Source organism: Homarus americanus, unplaced genomic scaffold (assembly GCF_018991925.1).
Source record: "Homarus americanus isolate GMGI-L3 unplaced genomic scaffold, GMGI_Hamer_2.0 scaffold50564, whole genome shotgun sequence".
NCBI lineage: Eukaryota > Metazoa > Arthropoda > Malacostraca > Decapoda > Nephropidae > Homarus > Homarus americanus.
The window spans coordinates 2,249,903-2,267,287 of NW_024715014.1; the positions used below are offsets into that span (position 1 = coordinate 2,249,903).

General features: G+C 47.9%; 1 protein-coding gene across 1 annotated transcript in view; it reads right to left on the reverse strand.

Annotated features, from left to right (window-relative positions):
- Positions 1-17,385, reverse strand: part of LOC121880314 — a 106,547-nt gene that overhangs the window by 32,493 nt on the left and 56,669 nt on the right. The window contains exon 2 of the mRNA XM_042387476.1: positions 14,275-14,477. Coding sequence (XP_042243410.1) covers positions 14,275-14,477 — 203 coding nt within the window. The remainder of the gene's footprint in view (positions 1-14,274; positions 14,478-17,385) is intronic.

Sequence of the window (17,385 nt, forward strand, 5' to 3'; positions counted from 1 at the left end):
CTGATCAACACCTGAACACTGGGGTCTGATCAACACCTGAACACTGGGGTCTGATCAACACCCCTGAACACTGGGGTCTGATCAACACCTGAATCTGAGGGTCTGATCAACACCTGAACACTGGGGTCTGATCAACACCCTGAACACTGGGGTCTGATCAACACCTGAAACACTGGGGTCTGATCAACACCCTAAACACTGGGGTCTGATCAACACCTAAACACTGGGGTCTGATCAACACCTAAACACTGGGGTCTGATCACACCCCTAAACACTGGGGTCTGATCAACACCCTAAACACTGGGTCTGATCAACACCTAAACTGGGTCTGATCAACACCTAACACTGGGGTCTGATCACACCAACACTGGGTCACAACCCTGAACACTGGGGTCTGATCAACACCCCTGCACTGGGGTCTGATCAACACCCTGAACACTGGGGTCTGATCAACACCTGAACACTGGGGTCTGATCAACACCCTGAACACTGGGCGCGGGTCTGATCAACACCTGAACACTGGGGTCTGATCAACACCCTGAACACTGGGTCTGATCAGCACCCCTGAACACTGGGGTCTGATCAACACCCTGAACACTGGGGTCTGATCAACACTACACTCTGATCAACACCTGAACACTGGGTCTGATCAACACCCTGAACACTGGGGTCTGATCAACACCCTGAACACTGGGGTCTGATCAACACCTGACACTGGGGTCTGATCAGCACCCTGAACACTGGGGTCTGATCAACACCTGAACACTGGGGTCTGATCAACACCCTGAACACTGGGGTCTGATCAACACCCTGAACACTGGGGTCTGATCAACACCTGAACACTGGGGTCTGATCAACACCCTGACACTGGGGTCTGATCAACACCCTGAACACTGGGGTCTGATCAACACTGAACACTGGGGTCTGATCAACACCCTGACGTACACACACACGACACACTGGGTCTGATCACACCCTGACCACTGGGTCTGATCAACACCCTTGTCGCCTCTGTACTGTAAGGCTTTTGTTCTACCGTCCCATTGGCTGAGGATGGGGTGCACAATAAACTAGCTGCTATATGCGACAAAATTAAATTAATCAATACACACACACACACACACACACACACACACACACGCACACACACACACACACACACACACATGGACCACATACTGGCCCTCTACCCACCTGCCTTCCTCACCCCGGGGTACGTCAACAAGACACCAAGACCATAAGTATCAATTTCGTTAAGGAGATGGATCAGTGATGACCACGAGAGGCGGCCATGATAAACAACACCAGCTGAGGGCCGTTGACCTTCACACCGAACTGCGCTGTCATGACCCAACTGACTGCACCACATGACGAGCTACTTACTGCGCAGCTGGTCACTTGTCCAACACGTGGCCAGTATGACCGTACAGAACCAGCCCGCCACACACACACACACACACACCAGGTGGTTGATAATGAGGTGGAAGGGCGGGATAAGGGGTATGGGGGTCAAGGGAGGTTAAGGGATATGAGGACCATCCCACCACCTACCCCCCACCTACCTACCCCCCCCACCCTACCCCTCCCCCCCCTACCCCTCCCCCCCCCCACCTACCCCACCTACCCCCCTCCCCCACCTACCATTCATTAGGAGTCACCAGAATTTAACCGAAGAATATTTTTTCCGGGTCCTGAATAATGGGGTAAATATTTGTTTGTTTTCAAGGAGAGTACTAGGAAAAATAGCACTACGTTAGGTTAGGTTAGGTTAGAGTGGTTAGGTTAGGTTAGGTTAGGTTAGGCAAAAAATAAAGAAATTCATGAGTTAATTCTTCATTTCACTTCATCATAACAAATCACAAAACCAAGATTAAGTTCAAATGTCTAACTATTAAATACAGACAACGAGGCTATTATAATGCTAGTGGCCTACATTGTCTACAGTCAGTACAGGCCAATGTAGAAAAAAATAGCACAGGAAAAATAGCACAGGAAAAAATAGCACAGGAAAAAATAGCACAGGAAAAAATAGCACAGGAAAAATAGCACAGGAAAAAATAGCACAGGAAAAAATAGCACAGGAAAAAATAGCACAGAAAAAATAGCACAGGAAAAATAGCACAGGAAAAAAATAGCACAGGAAAAAAAATAGCACAGGAAAAATAGCACAGGAAAAAATAGCACAGGAAAAATAGCACAGGAAAAAATAGCACAGGAAAAATAGCACAGGAAGAAAAATAGCACAGGAAAAAATAGCACAGGAAAAATAGCACAGGAAAAAATAGCACAGGAAAAATAACAGGAAAAAATAGCACAGGAAAAAATAACAGGAAAAATAGCACAGGAAAAATAGCACAGGAAAAAATAGCAGGAAAAATAGCACAGGAAAAATAGCACAGGAAAAAATAGCACAGGAAAAATAGCACAGGAAAAATAGCACAGGAAAAAATAGCACAGGAAAAAATAGCACAGGAAAAATAGCACAGGAAAAATAGCACGGAAAAAAATGCACAGGAAAAATAGCAAGGAAAAATAGCACAGGAAAAATAAGCACAGGAAAAATAGCACAGGAAAAATAGCACAGGAAAAAAAGCAGGAAAAAATAGCACAGGAAAAAATAGACAGGAAAAAAGCACAGGAAAAATAGCACAGGAAAAAATAGCACAGGAAAAATAGCACAGGAAAAAATAGCACAGGAAAAAATAGCACAGGAAAAAATAGCACAGGAAAAATAGCAGAAATATCAAACAAGGTAAAAATACCAAGGATTTTTTTATTTATTTATTTATTTATTTTTGGGGCACAATTAAATATCAAGTTAGGTGAAAGTAACCTAACCTAACCTAACCTAACTTAATAATTACTTAATATAACTTCACTCCGTTAAATTTCACCTATTATATTCCAACCCCATTGTACCCCTATTATATATTCACCCCATTATATTCCAACTCCCTTTAAATTATTCCCCCCATGAAGGTCAGGTTAAGGCTTTTACGTGGTTGAACTTTCATTAATAAGTCACGTGGCCGCCACCCTGAAGATTATCTCCCACCTGAGAGATAGGGAGACAGTTGGTTCTGTCTCTCAATCTCTCCAAGGTGTTTCATCTCCTTCCTGAGAGACAGAGACAATCAGAGTGTTCGGATACGAGAAGATTCAGTGTTCGAGGAGGAGGTGTGTTCGAGGAGGAGGTGTGTTCGAGGAGGTGTGTGTTCGAGGAGGAGGTGTGTTCGAGGAGGAGGTGTGTTCCAGTATGAGACGTGTTTGAGTATGAGGTGTGCTCCAGTATGAGGTGTTCCAGTATGAGGTGTGTTCAGTATGAGGTGTGTTCCAGTATAGAGGTGTGTTCCAGTATGAGGTGTGTTCAGTATGAGGTGTGCTCCAGTATGAGGTGTGTTCCAGTATGAGGTGTGTTCCAGTATGAGGTGTGCTCAGTAGAGGTGTGTTCCAGTATGAGGTGTGTTCAGTATGAGGTGTGTTCAGTATGAGGTGTGTTCAGTATGAGGTGTGTTCCAGTATGAGGTGTGTTCCAGTATGAGGTGTGTTCCAGTATGAGTGTGTTCCAGTATAGGTGTGTTCAGTATGAGGTGTGTTCCAGTATGAGGTGTGTGTCCCAGTATGAGTGTGTTCCAGATGAGGTGTGTTCATGAGGTGCCACATGAGGTGTGTCCCAGTATGAGGTGTGTTCCAGTATGAGGTGTGTTCCAGTATGAGGTGTGCTCCAGTGAGGGTGTGCTCAGTATGAGGTGTGCTCAGTATGAGGTGTGTTCCAGTATGAGGTGTGTTCAGTATGAGGTGTGTTCCAGTATGAGGTGTGCTCCAGTATGAGGTGTGCTCAGTATGAGGTGTGCTCAGTATGGGGTGTGCTCCAGTATGAGGTGTGTTCAGTATGAGGTGTGCTCAAGCATGAGGTGTGCTCCAGTATGAGGTGTGTTCCAGTATGAGGTGTGTTCCAGTATGAGTGTGTTCCAGTATGAGGTGTGCTCAGTATGAGGTGTGCTCAGTATGAGGTGTGCTCAGTATGAGGTGTGCTCAGTATGAGGTGTGTTCCAGTATGAGGTGTGCTCAGTATGAGGTGTGTTCAGTAGGTGTGTTCCAGTATGAAGTGTGCTCAGTATGAGGTGTGTTCCAGTATGAGGTGAAGGAAGGGGAACCAGTTGCAAATCTGTGTATGAATGTTGCAGGAGTGACTCTCTCCTCCTGGGCCCTCCTTGTGGCCGCGGTGTGTGTGTGTGTGTGTGTGTGTGTGTGTGTGTGTGTGTGTGTGTGTGTGTGTGTCTGTGTGTCTGTCTGTGTGTGTGGGTGTGTGTTGGGTGGGGTGTGTGTGTGTGTGTGTGTGTGTGTGTGTGTGTGTGTGTGTGTGTGTGTGTGTGTGTGTGTGTGTGTGTGTGTGTGTGTGTGTGTGTGTGTGTGTCTGTCTTTGTGTGTGTGTGTGTGTGTGTGTGTGTGTGTGTGTGTGTGTGTGTGTGTGTGTGTGTGTGTGTGTGTGTGTGTGTGTGTGTGTGTGTGTGTTGTCTGTGTGTGTGTGTGTGTGTGTGTGTCTCACTCACACACTGTAATATTATCTCTGTGCTATCGTCTCGTTCATATACAGAATGTATCTCTCTTGATACACACACACACACACAAAAACATTGGTAACAAGAATGGTACAACAGTGAAGAGGAAAAGTTGCGCCAAACTCTCACCTCAGGTTAAATTTTAATCGGACTTTCCAAAGGTTCTATGCACTGCCTTTACTGCCAGACAGACAGACAGACAGACAGAGATAGACAGACAGACAAATAGACGGAGAGATAGATAGATAGATAGCCATAGATAGACAGATAGACAGTTTACATTCTTTCTTCTCTCCAACATCAATCCTCCCCTCCACCTTCTCCAATACTCCTCCCTCCTCTTCTCCCTTCCTCCACCAATATTCCTCTCCTTTCATCCCCTCCTCCACCCCCCACCAATACCCTCCCTCCCACCACCCTCCCCTCACCCCACCAATACCCCTCCTCCCCACATCCTCCCACCCCCCTCCCCTCCCCTCCCCCACCAATACCCCTCCCCTCCCCCCCCAATATACTTTTTTGGCCTGGGTCACTTTTATAAGTTTCTCGTCTTTATTCTACTTAAAAAAGTCGTGAAACTGAATTATCTTTGGATACTACTATTAAGTGATAACATACTTACACACTTACACACTGACATACTTACACACTTACACACTTTCTCACTCACACACACACAGATATACTTACACACACACACATAACTTCAAACACGCTTACACAATTTCACACACACACACGTGAAAGTTTAATCAAGTGAGTTCAGCACCAAACTCTCTCTTCTGGAAAAGTTTTGACACCACGTTAAGCTCTCTTTTCCAAGCTGTTCTTTGTTAAGCTTTCACACTATGCTTTCACCCTTCTGATATGCTTTCTTTCCTTTCTACCTTATATGCTTTCTTTTTTATTGTATACTTTTCTTTTTGTGGAACTTTCACCATGGAACTAAGCTTTCTTTTTAGGGAAGATTTTGGGGATTTAAGCTTTCTTTTGTGATGCTAAGCTTTCTTTTTTATACTAAGCTTTATTATGGTATGCTTTCTTTTTATGCTACGTTTCTTTTTATACTAAGCTTTTTATACTAAGCTTTTATACTAAGCTTGTTTATACTAAGCCTTGTTTTTATGCTAAGCTTTCTTTTTTACGCTAGGTTCCTTTTTTTATGAAATTCTTTTTTATGATCAAATTTCCCTTTTTAACGTAGATTCAAGATTTCCTCAGCCCAAAATTTTCTTTTTTTTTACATCAAACTTTCTCTTCGACGCTTAACTTTCTGACTAAGGGGTGAGTTGGAGGTCCTGATCCCCCTTCCTACCCTCCGACCCTTCCTACCCTCCGACCCCTTCCCTCGCCCCTCACCACCAGAGCTGGCTAAGATAATGACTTTATGGTCACCGACACCTTCCCTCCCGTTCCCCCCACCTTGCTCCTCAATCTTCCCTCACCTCTCCTCCCTCCTCTTCAACACTCCTCCTTTAGCCCCCAACTATCCCTTCCCCTCATCTCCTTCCTTCCTTCCTTCCTTCCTTCCTTCCTTCCTCCCTCAGTCCTTCCTTCCTTCCCCCTCCCTCCCTCCCTCAGTCCGTCCTTCCTCCCTTCCTTCCTTCCCTTCCTCCCTCAGTCCTTCCTTCCTTCTCATCACCAAGACTCTGTTGGCCAACCTTACTCCTCGCCTTGTCACCCACAGTCATCCACAGTCAGAGTCATCCAAAGGCTCTCAGTCACCCACAGACAAAGACTCTCAAAGTCAGACCGAAACAGAGTCAGCCACACTCCCAAAGTCAACCACAGACTCTCGGAGTCAGCCCGAGACTTTCAAAATCAAAGTCAGCCAAAGGCTCTCAGTTGGCAGGAGACTCAGAGTCACCCAAAGTCAGTTAGAGTCACCCAGAGACTCAGAGAGTCAGGTAGAGTCCCCGGGGGTGAACAAGTTGCCTCGCGTGAGGTAAAACTGTGTTAGGATTATTGGTTAACTCTGTTGAGGCTACCTGCTGTGTGGCAATGTTCTCTCTCCCCCCCTCTCTCTCTCTCTCTCTGTCACGAACAAAATAAAAATTTGATATTCAAACTTAAGTGTCGACAATGGGCGGGGAGGAGAGGGAGAATGAGAAAGGAGAGGGGAGGTGTGGGAGGGAGGGGGAGGAGGAGGTGTGGGGAGAGGAAGGGGGGAGGTGGGTGAGAGGGAGGGGGAAGGGAGAGAGATATACAATACAATAACTCAATATGAATACAATTATTCCTAAGACTTTAGTTGTAGCTCTGAAAAACAAAACAAAATACACCTCCATGAATCATAAAACGTTCATACAACTCCTACACCAACATACAACAACCATACGTTATACTAGGCGATAAATAAAGCGTTGGAGTGTATTATCTATGTGGCGAAAGAGTCGATAAATGCGTATTTATGTCTGTCCATCGTTCGTCATCTCTTGAAGGCGCGAAAAGGGATTACCGACTCGATCCGGATTCAGTTGAGAGCAACGGCCACTTTGTAAACACGGCAGCCCCCCCGACCCTCACGTGACGGTGTGGCCGACTTAGAGAGAGAGAGAGAGACAGACACGAAGAGACAGAAGCAGAAAAAGACATACTAAGAAAGAGAGAATATATTACATCAAGTTTCATAAAGTAGTTACAACTTATTTCCTCTCTTGTAAGTGAATCACTGACTCACTCACACACCAGGTGACTCATTGACTCACACACATCAGGTGACTCACTGACTCGCTCACATCAGGGTGACTCACTCACACACCAGGTGACTCATTGACTCACACATATCAGGTGACTTAGACACTATCTCTATCTCACTTGCTCTATCTGTATCTCTGGTAGACAGTAGGTTCCCGTGAGCTAACTCTATTATCTCTATTGTCTCCAGTGAGTCTCTTTAATTGCTGAGGTTGTACAAGAGAGAGAAGAGAGTTGTAACAATTTCTCCTCAGTCATATATCCAACATTGGTGAAACTTGTTCAGAATAACTGATGGGAGAGTGAGGAAGTGAGGAGAGTGTGGGAAAGTGTGGAGAGTGAGGAGAGTGAGGAGAGTGTGAAAGAGAGGTGTGGGAGGTGAGGGAGAGTGTGGGAGAGAGATGAGGGAGAGTGAGGAGAGTGTGGGAGAATGAGGGAGAGAGTGAGGAAAGTGAGGGGAGGAGGGTGTGGGAGAATGAGGAGAGTGAGGAGGGGAGGTGTGTGGGAGGTGGGAGGTGAGGGGGAGGTGAGGGAGAGTGTGGGAGGGAGTGGGGAGAGTGTGGGAGGGGAGGTGGGGAGGTGTGGGAGGTGGGGAGGTGAGGGAGGTGTGGGAGGTGGGGAGGTGGGGGAGGGTGTGGGGAGGTGTGGGAGGTGAGGGGGAGGAGGTGAAGGGAGGGGTGTGAGGGGAGGTGTGGGGAGAGTGAGGGAGAGTGTGGGAGGAGAGTGGGGAGGTGAGGTGTGGGAGGTGAGGGGAGGTGAGGGAGGTGTGGGAGGTGAGGGAGAGAGTGTGGGAGGTGGGGAGGTGAGGGGAGGTGAGGGAGAGTGAGGGAGAGTGTGGGAGAGTGAGGGGAGGGTGGGTGAGTGAGGGAGGTGAGGGAGGTGTGGGGAGGTGGGGAGGTGTGGGAGGTGTGAGGGGAGGTGTGGGAGGTGAGGGGAGGTGTGGGGAGGTGAGGAGGTGTGGGAGGTGAGAGGTGGGGGTGTGGGAGGTGGGGGAGTGGGGAGGTGTGGGAGGTGAGGTGAGGAGGTGGGGAGGTGTGGGGTGTGGGGAGAGTGGGAAGAGGCGGGGAGGAAGGTGAGGAGTGTCGGGTGTGAGGGAGTGTGGGGTGAGGGAGAGTGTGGAAGAGTGATGGAGTGAGGGGGAGAATGTGGGAGATGGTGACAGGTGTATGGAAGAGGTGTGGGAAGAGGACTCCGCCCTCACACCTGAGCCAGCTGGCCAGATGTGTCAGTCACGCTGAAGAGTGTGACCCAGGGTCTCTCTCTCTCTCTCTCTCCCTCTTAAACTCTTAAAGATTTACTAGAGCTAATTTAAAGACATAAAAACGAAAAGAAAAGAAAGAAAATGAGAGATAATGAAAGAGAGAGAGAGACAGAAAGGGATAAGGAAGGATAAAGAAATAAAGAAAGTGAAAGATAGGGCAAGAAAGAAAAAGAAAGAAAAAGAAAAATAGTAGACAAGAGAGGAAGAAAGATTAGAGAGAGTTCACATATGCCAGATGGAATAAGAATCGATTTTAAATATGAGATTCATCACATGGGAGGGAAGGAGGGAAGGAGGGAGGGAAGGAGGGAGGAGGGAGGAAGGGAGGGAGGAAAGAGGTAGGAGGGGGAGGGAGGGGGGAGGAAAGAGGGGAGGGAGGGAAGAGGTAGGGAGGGAGGAGGAAGGGAGGGAGAGGAGGGAGGGAGGAAGGGAGGAGGAGAGGGGAGGGAGGAAGGGAGGGAGGGAAGGGAGGGGGGAAGGGAGGTAGGGGAGGGGGAGTGGGAAGGGAGGGAGGGGGGGAGGGAGGAAGGGAGGGGAGAGGGAGGAAGAGAGGGAGGAGAGGGAAGGAGGGAGGGAAGGAAGGAGGAAGGAGGGAGAGAGGAAGGGAGGAAAGAGAGGAGGAGGAAAAAAGAAAGAAGGGAGGGGAGGAGGGGGAGGGGGAGGGAAGGAGGAGAGGAAGGGAGGGAGGAGGGGTGACAGAAACAAATTAGGCTGAGAAATGATGAAGTGACCATCTTGTTCCTCCTCCTCCCTCCCTTCCTCCTCCTCCCTTCTCCCTCCCTGCCTTCCTCTCCCTTCCTCACTTCTCCCAGTCCCTTCCAGCCCCTCCCTTTCTGCCTGGCCCTTCGTTTCTCCTTACAATCCCTTCCTTGCTCCCTCCTTCCTCTCCCTCCCTACAACATCCTCCATTCCTCTTTCTCTCCCTCACCTAAACACCACCATTTTTCTAACATTATCATCATTCTCATTTCTTTTTTCAACACCCCACTCTTCCTTCTCTCCCTCCTAACAGCCCACCCTCCTTCCTTCTCCCTCCCCAACGCCCTCCTTCCCCTCCCCTCCCTCTCCCTCCCTAACAGCCCCACCCTCCCTCCTTCTCTCCCTCCCAACAGTCTCCCTCCTTCCTTCTCTCCTCCCTAACAGCCCCACCCTCCTTCCCTTCTCTCCCTCCCTACAGCCCCACCCTCCTTCCTTCTCCCTCCCTAACAGCTTCTCCCTTCCCTCCTCTCCTCCTAACAGCCCCACCTCCTTCCTTCTCCCTCCCCTAACAGCTTCTCCCTTCCCTCCTTCTCTCCCTCCCCTCTATCCATTTCTCGTGTTTTTCTCCATCTTTCTCCCTCCCTCCCTCCCTCCCTCCCATCCCCGGCTGTTCATTCTCACCTCCCACGCCCTCCTCCTCCCTTAGCTGTTCTCTCCCTCCCACAACTCCTCCCATTAACGTCTCCTTCTCTCCTTTAGTTCCCTCCCATTAGCCACCTCTTCCTCCATCAATTAATAATCAATAAAAAAAACCCCAATAATTAATAATAAATCCTTAATTCTTCATTCTAATTCGTCTCTATAATTACTTAATAGAGACTTGACACACACACACACACACACACACACCTTACTCCCCTCTCGTATGGTCTCACTACAACACTGACGCCATTTTTTGAGAATCCATCATTGTGTCGTAGGTTAAGTGAGTCAGTTAGATAGGTTCTCACATCACCAGTTAGGAGGAAAAAGTTAACCTAGGAACCTTTGAGAATATTGGAGCAGTGTGATTGGCTGGGGTTGGCCAGGAAAGTAAACTCAAGAATTTACCTTGTGTGTGCAGAGGAGGGGGGGGGGGGGGGGGGGAGGGGGGAGGAGGAGGGTGGGGAGGGTGGGGTGGGGGGAGGGGTGGGGTGGGGAGGAGGAGGAGGGAGGGAGGAGGTTGGTGTATTATTCCGCAGTGTTAAGCTGTTATGGTAATGTTGGCCTGGACGGATGATTGTTTTGTGTGTGTGTGTGTGTTGGTTTCACGAACACAAACACACACCTACAACCCAGTGTGTACTCAGCCCACAGTGTGTACTCAGCCCACAGCGTGTACTCAGCCCACAGTGTGTACTCAGCCCACAGTGTGTACTCAGCCCACAGTGTGTACTCAGCCCACAGTGTACTCAGCCCACAGTGTGTACTCAGCCCACAGTGTGTACTCAGCCCACAGTGTGTACTCAGCCAGTGTGTACTCAGCCACAGTGTGTACTCAGCCACAGTGTGTACTCAGCCCACAGTGTGTACTCAGCCCACAGTGTGTACTCAGCCACAGTGTGTACTCAGCCCACAGTGTGTCCACAGTGTACTCAGCCCACAGTGTGTACTCAGCCCACAGTGTGTACTAGACCCACAGTGTGTACTCAGCCCACAGTGTGTACTCAGCCCACAGTGTGTACTCAGCCCACATGTGTGTACTCAGCCCACAGTGTGTACTCAGCCCACAGTGTGTACTCAACCGACACTCCCTCAAGCGCCTGTAATAAGTGGCACTAGAGCGACAATTTAAAACTGGCCCTAAACTTCACTGGCACCCGGATATAACGGTGTTTTATGGAGGTGTTGATGTCTCTCTCTCTCTCTCTCTCTCTCTCTCTCTCTCTCTCTCTCTCTCTCCTCCTTCTCTCCTCTGCTCTCTCTCTCTCTCTCCTCACACTCATGTTAATTAAACCACATTTCTTTTTCTGATTAACTGACCAATGACCTTCAAGAAATGTCACGGTGGTAGTGGTTAGGTTAGGTTAGGTTAGGTAGCCAAAAGCCGACAACTGCTGCAGATATTGACTATGAGAGCAGTCACTGAATACCGCATAGATCTGCGGCTCAACTAACTCAACACAGCCAGGGTAGTTACTTATGTATTAGGATATTTAATATTAAGGTAATGAAATGGCGGCGAAGGTGTGGCTATTGGGGGAGGCTGGAGGCCATTTAAATTTGGTTATGGTGGTAGTACTGGGGTAGTGGTGGTAGTGGTGGTAGTGGTGGTAGTACTGGGTAGTGGTGGCAGTGGTGGTGGTGGTGGTAGTGGTGTGGTAGTGGTGGCAGTGGTGGTAGTGGTGGCAGTGGTGGTAGTGGTGGTAGTACTGGGGTGGTGGTGGCAGTGGTGGTGGTAGTGGTGGTAGTAATAGTAGTATTGGTTGGTAGTGGTAGTGGGGGGTAGTAGTGGGGGGTAGTAGGTGTGTTGGGTCAGGGAGGAGGTCAGAGGAGGGTCAGCAGGGTCACAGGTACAGGGGGTCGTGAGGGGTCATGGGGGGTGAGGATCGTGGGGGGTCGTAATGGCGTCAGGCACTCTAGCCGTGGGAGAGAAACGACCTCACTATGTCAGGGCGGATGTGTTGTGTTGGCTGATGGAGTGTTGCTCGCTCTCACCTGGCAGGGAGGGGGTGACCTGGCAGGAGGGTGACCTGGAGGAGGGGGGTGACCTGGAGGTGACCTGGAGGAGAGGGGTGACCTGGAGGAGAGGGGTGACCTGGAGGGGGGTGACCTGGAGGGAGAGGGGTGACCTGGAGGAGGGGTGACCTGGAGAGGGGGTGGGAGTGACAAGTAAGTGTAGGTGTAGATGGTAGGTGCAGGTGTAGATGGTAGGTGCAGGTGTAGATGGTAGGTGCAGGTGTAGATGGTAGGTGTAGGGTCAGTCAGACACTGATAAATTGGTCGATTGTTCTCAGGTGAGGCAAGATCAGAGAGAGAGATAAACAAATGGAGAGATGAAGGTGACACGAGGTTCCGACGGAGGGAAGAGTGAGAGGCCGAGTGAGAGGGGGGAGAGAGTGAGAGGGTGAGAGGGAGAGGCTACAGGTGGTTACTGCCATGTTAAATTAATCTCCTTTGAAGCTAAACCTCTGATTAAGTGATGATGATGGTGATGATGGTGGTGGTGATGAGTGGCGGTGGTGGTGGTGGTGGTGGTGGTGGTGGTGATGTGATGATGTATATATATGATGGTGGTGATGATGATAAAATGATGATGGTGATGATGATGTAATAATAATAATGACAGTGATGATGATAATGATAAACTACTCTAATAAAACACTACACACTCTTTCGTATCTTGTGAAAAAAATTAACAAATGTCTAAAAAAAAAAAATATTGAGATAGATATAATAAAAACTGACCATCAGGCAACACTCCTAACCTGCTGGTGATAGCTGCCAAGTCGTCATATAATCACAGCATATAAGAGAAAACTATAATTAAGGTAATTATCTTAGTAATTACCATTAATTATTGTATTGCCTCAGTGACGTCACACGAGGTTAACTATAATGATTATGATGGTGTGTGTGTGTGTGTGTGTGTGTGTGTGTGTGTCTGTCTGTGTGTGTGTGTGTGTGTGTGTGTGTGTCTGTCTGTGTGTGTGTGTGTGTGTGTGTGTGTGTGTAATATATATATAAATGGTATTCACACACATGTAAGTTACGTGTACACATCATCACTTACATAAAGTTAATACACACACACACACAAGGTCCCAAAACAGTATATTTTGTTTCCTCACTCCCTATTCCTGACCCCCTTCACTGATTACACCCCCTTACCTCCCTGACCCTAGTGACCACTCTAAGTCCTAACAAATGACCCGCCTCTTGTGTCCCTACACCTACACTGTCTACACATCCACTGTCGCTTTTGTCTACACCTACACTGTCTAAAATCAATGAACCAGTGTCGAAGAATAATTAAAGAAGACCGGACAACTCACCAACTGCACTGGCTAGTCATTACCCCGGAACACGACCAACAACTCTATTAACACCCAGGAGTAAAGAAACTTGTCCATAGTTTCACCCTGCCACATACATACATACATACATACATACATACATACATACATACATACATACATACATACAGACAGACACATACATACAGACAGACAGACACACATATATATACGAGTATTTTTGTGTGTGTATGTAAAACAAAGTTATGTTCTGTTTGTGTTTGTTTGTGGCTTCCTGTGTTTGTGTTATTGGTTTGTTTACGTTTTCATCATTGTTTTGGTTTACTTGATTATTTGTTTAGTTTTTATTTGGTATTTGTTTGTTTTTTGTATTTGTTTTGATTCTTGTTTTTTTTTTTCATTCTTGCTACTTTGTTTAATTGTTTGTCACCTCCGTCCCTCAAACAGACAAAACTCTTTAGAGTATTTACCTACTCTCCACCCACCTTCCTTCTCTCCCTACTTTCTTTCTCTCCTTCCTTCCTTCCTTCTCTCACTCCTCCCTACCCCCCTGCCCCTACCCATCTGATGTAGAAGAACTGAGACCTGAGAGACCTGAGAGACCTGAGAGACCTGGTAGTTGTAGCATAAGTAAATATGACAAATTTTGTGACAAGAGGTACCGGTATGGCCAGCATAAGGACAGAACCAGACAATGTGATGTAGTCGTGGCCAGAATTAGGCTAGGATACAGACACATCTGGCAAGTTAGTAACGCTGTACCCATACCGGAACACTCAGCATGTAAACTTTGTGATAAACCTTTAAAGCATACTTGGCTTATTGTATCATGAACTATGTAATTACAACACTGAATCAGGAGTGCTTGGGGACATTCTTGTTATTTATCTCAAATTCTGCTGCCGGCCCACACTGATTAGTCGTCAAATAGATTATGACTTCTACTGAATAACTCATAATAGGCAAATCGTACTCCAATTTTTACCATCTCCACCCCACCCCATCCCACCCCTCCTTCCGTCCCTCCAACAATACTCACATCAACAGTCACGCCAGGTCGAGGGAAGATGGACTGGGTTTGGACTGAGCCCGGCATGTAGCGGTAGAACTCTTCGTCATCTTTATACCACTTGACGGAGTACAGCGGCTCGCCCTCCAGATCATAGTGACAATTCAGTACAGCATCCTCACCTCTGATCTTGTACACGGGGATAACTGTCTCTAGGATGCTCAGACCTGTACCTGTAGGGGAGAGATAGAGAGAGAGATTATAAATATGCTGAGACTTGTACCTGTAGGGAAGAGATAGAGAGATTATGGTGGTTATGGTGATGAGATGGTGGTAGTGGTGGTGAAGATGATGAGGTTTTAAGATATGAGAGTTAGCTACACACACACACATAATAGATGGTGCGTCAATCAGATGGGTAACTCAGAGGTGTGTGTGTGTGGGGGGTGAGGGTGAGAATGAGGTGTGAGGAAGACAGTTGAAGTGAAGTGTGAGGAGAGGACGGGTAGGGGTGTGGGGACAGGTGAGAGGTGAAATAAGAGGTGAAATGTGAGTGAGAGTGTAAGGTGAGATGAGAGTGAGGAGGTGAGGAGGAGGAGGTGAGAGGTGGGGAAGTATAGTGTGAGGTGAGAGAGTGAGAGGTGAGGAGGAGCAGTGACAGGTGAGAGTATAGTGTGAGGGTGAGAGAGTTGAGGTGGGAGGAGCAGTGACGAGGTGAGAGTATAGTGTGAGGTGAGAGGTGAGAGGTGAGGGAGGAGGTGAGGTAGATTATTCAGTCACTATGACAAAGTTAACCATCACTAAATAATACATTGAGTGTCACCTCACCTGCCTACCTGGCCTCACCTGTCCTCTACCTACACAATAATAATAATAATAAAATATAATAATAATAATAATAATAATAATAATAATAATAATAATATATAATATAATAATAATAATAATAATAATAAAAATAATACGCACACACACACACACACACACACACACACACACACACACACACACACACACACACACACACACACACACACACACACACACACACACACACACACACACACACACACACACACACACACACACACACACACACACACACACACACACACACACACACACACACACACACACACACACACACACACACACACACACACACACACACACACACACACACACACACACACACACACACACACACACACACACACACACACACACACACACACACACACACACACACACACACACACACACACACACACACACACACACACACACACACACACACACACACACACACACACACACACACACACACACACACACACACACACACACACACACACACACACACACACACACACACACACACACACACACACACACACACACACACACACACACACTCCAGGTAAACCACTTAAGGATGGAGACGAATTTCTGGGAAGCAAAATTTTGACCCCAATTCATAATAGAGAGAAAATAACCATAATAAAATAAAGATAAAGTGAGATAGTGAGATAGAGAAAGTGAGATAGAGAGAGATAGTGGTATAAAGTGAGATAGTGAGATAGTGAGATAGAGAAAGTGAGATAGAGAGATAGTGGTATAAAAGTGAGATGAGAGTGAGGTAGAGATAGTGGTATAAAGTGAGATAGAGAGTGAGGTAGAGAGAGATAGAGACCAATAGAGAAAGTGAGAAAGAGTGAGACAGAGTGAGATAAGAGAAAGTGAGATAGAAAGAGTGAGACAGGAGGATAGAAAGTGAGAAAGAGTGAGATAAAGTAAAATAAAGTGAGATAGAGAAAGTGAGGGAAAGTGAGAGAAAGCAAGACAAAGTGATATAGAGATTGAGATAAAGTGAAATAAAGTGAGATAGAAAGTGAGATAGAGAAAGTGAGGAAAAGTATGATAGAGAAAGTGAGAGAAAGTAAGATAGAAGTGAGATAAAGAGAAGTAGAATGAGAGTGGAGCAAATGTATCTTATGGTGGCCAGTGGTCATTATTATGTACAGGAGAGACCCACTACCTGCCTCACTTACCTGTGTGTGTGTGTGTGTGTGTGTGTGTAGGACTCCGGTGAAAATCTATCCTCGAACACACACACACACACACACACACACACACACACACACACAGTCTGGTCACGGTCCAGTATTAGGTAAATATCTCTCTCCTCTCCTCATCTCTACCTTACTTATGTAAATTATCTCTCTCTCTCTCTCTCCTCTCTCTCTCTCTCTCTCTCTGTATGTGTCTGTCTGTTCCCCACTTTGCGTGCTTTAGGGAAGATGAAGGGGGAGGGAGAAAGGAAGGAAATGAAGTGGAGGGAGGTGAGGGAGGAGGGAGGGAGGGTGAGAGAGTGAGAGGGAGGGAGGAGTGAGAGGAGAGGGGTGAGTCGGAGGGTGAGGAGGGAGGGAGGAGGGAGAGTGAGGGGAGGGAGGTGAGAGGGAGGGAGAGTGAGAGGGGAGGAGAGTGGGGGAGAGGTTGCGTGGACACTACCATTGGGGAACTTCTTGCAGTAAACGTGTCCCTCCTCCCTCCCTCCCTCCCACTCACTCTCCCTCCCTCTCTCCTCCTCTCCTCCTACGCTCCTCCCTCCCTCCACGCTCCCTCCCTCCCTCCTCTCCCTTACACTCTCCCCCTTTAATCCCTCCTCTCTCCCTCACACACTCTCCCTCACACTCTCCCCCTCTCCCTCCCTCCCCCTCCCTCCTCTCTCTCTCCCCCCTCACTCTCTCCCCTCCTCTCCCTCCTCCTCTCTCCCTCCCTCTCTCCTCTCCTCCCTCCCTCTCTCCCTCCCTCACTCTCCCAATCACCTCCCACCCTCCTCTCTTCCTCTCCTCCCTCCCTCCCCTCTCTCCCCTCCCTCACTCTCTCCCTCTCCCTCCCTCCCTCTCTCCCTCTCCCTCCTCCCTCTCTCCCTCCCTCTCTCTCTCTCTCCCTCCCCTCCTCTCTCCCCTCCCTCCTCTCACTCTCTCCCTCCCCACCTCTCCCTCCTCCCCTCCCTCCTCACTCTCCGTCCCTCCCTCACTCTCTCCCTCCCTCTCCCATTCGTTGACCTCAATGTATTTTTTCTTTAATTTTTCGTGGTTAGGTGTAGGGGGTGTAGGCGGGTGTAGGGGAGGTGTA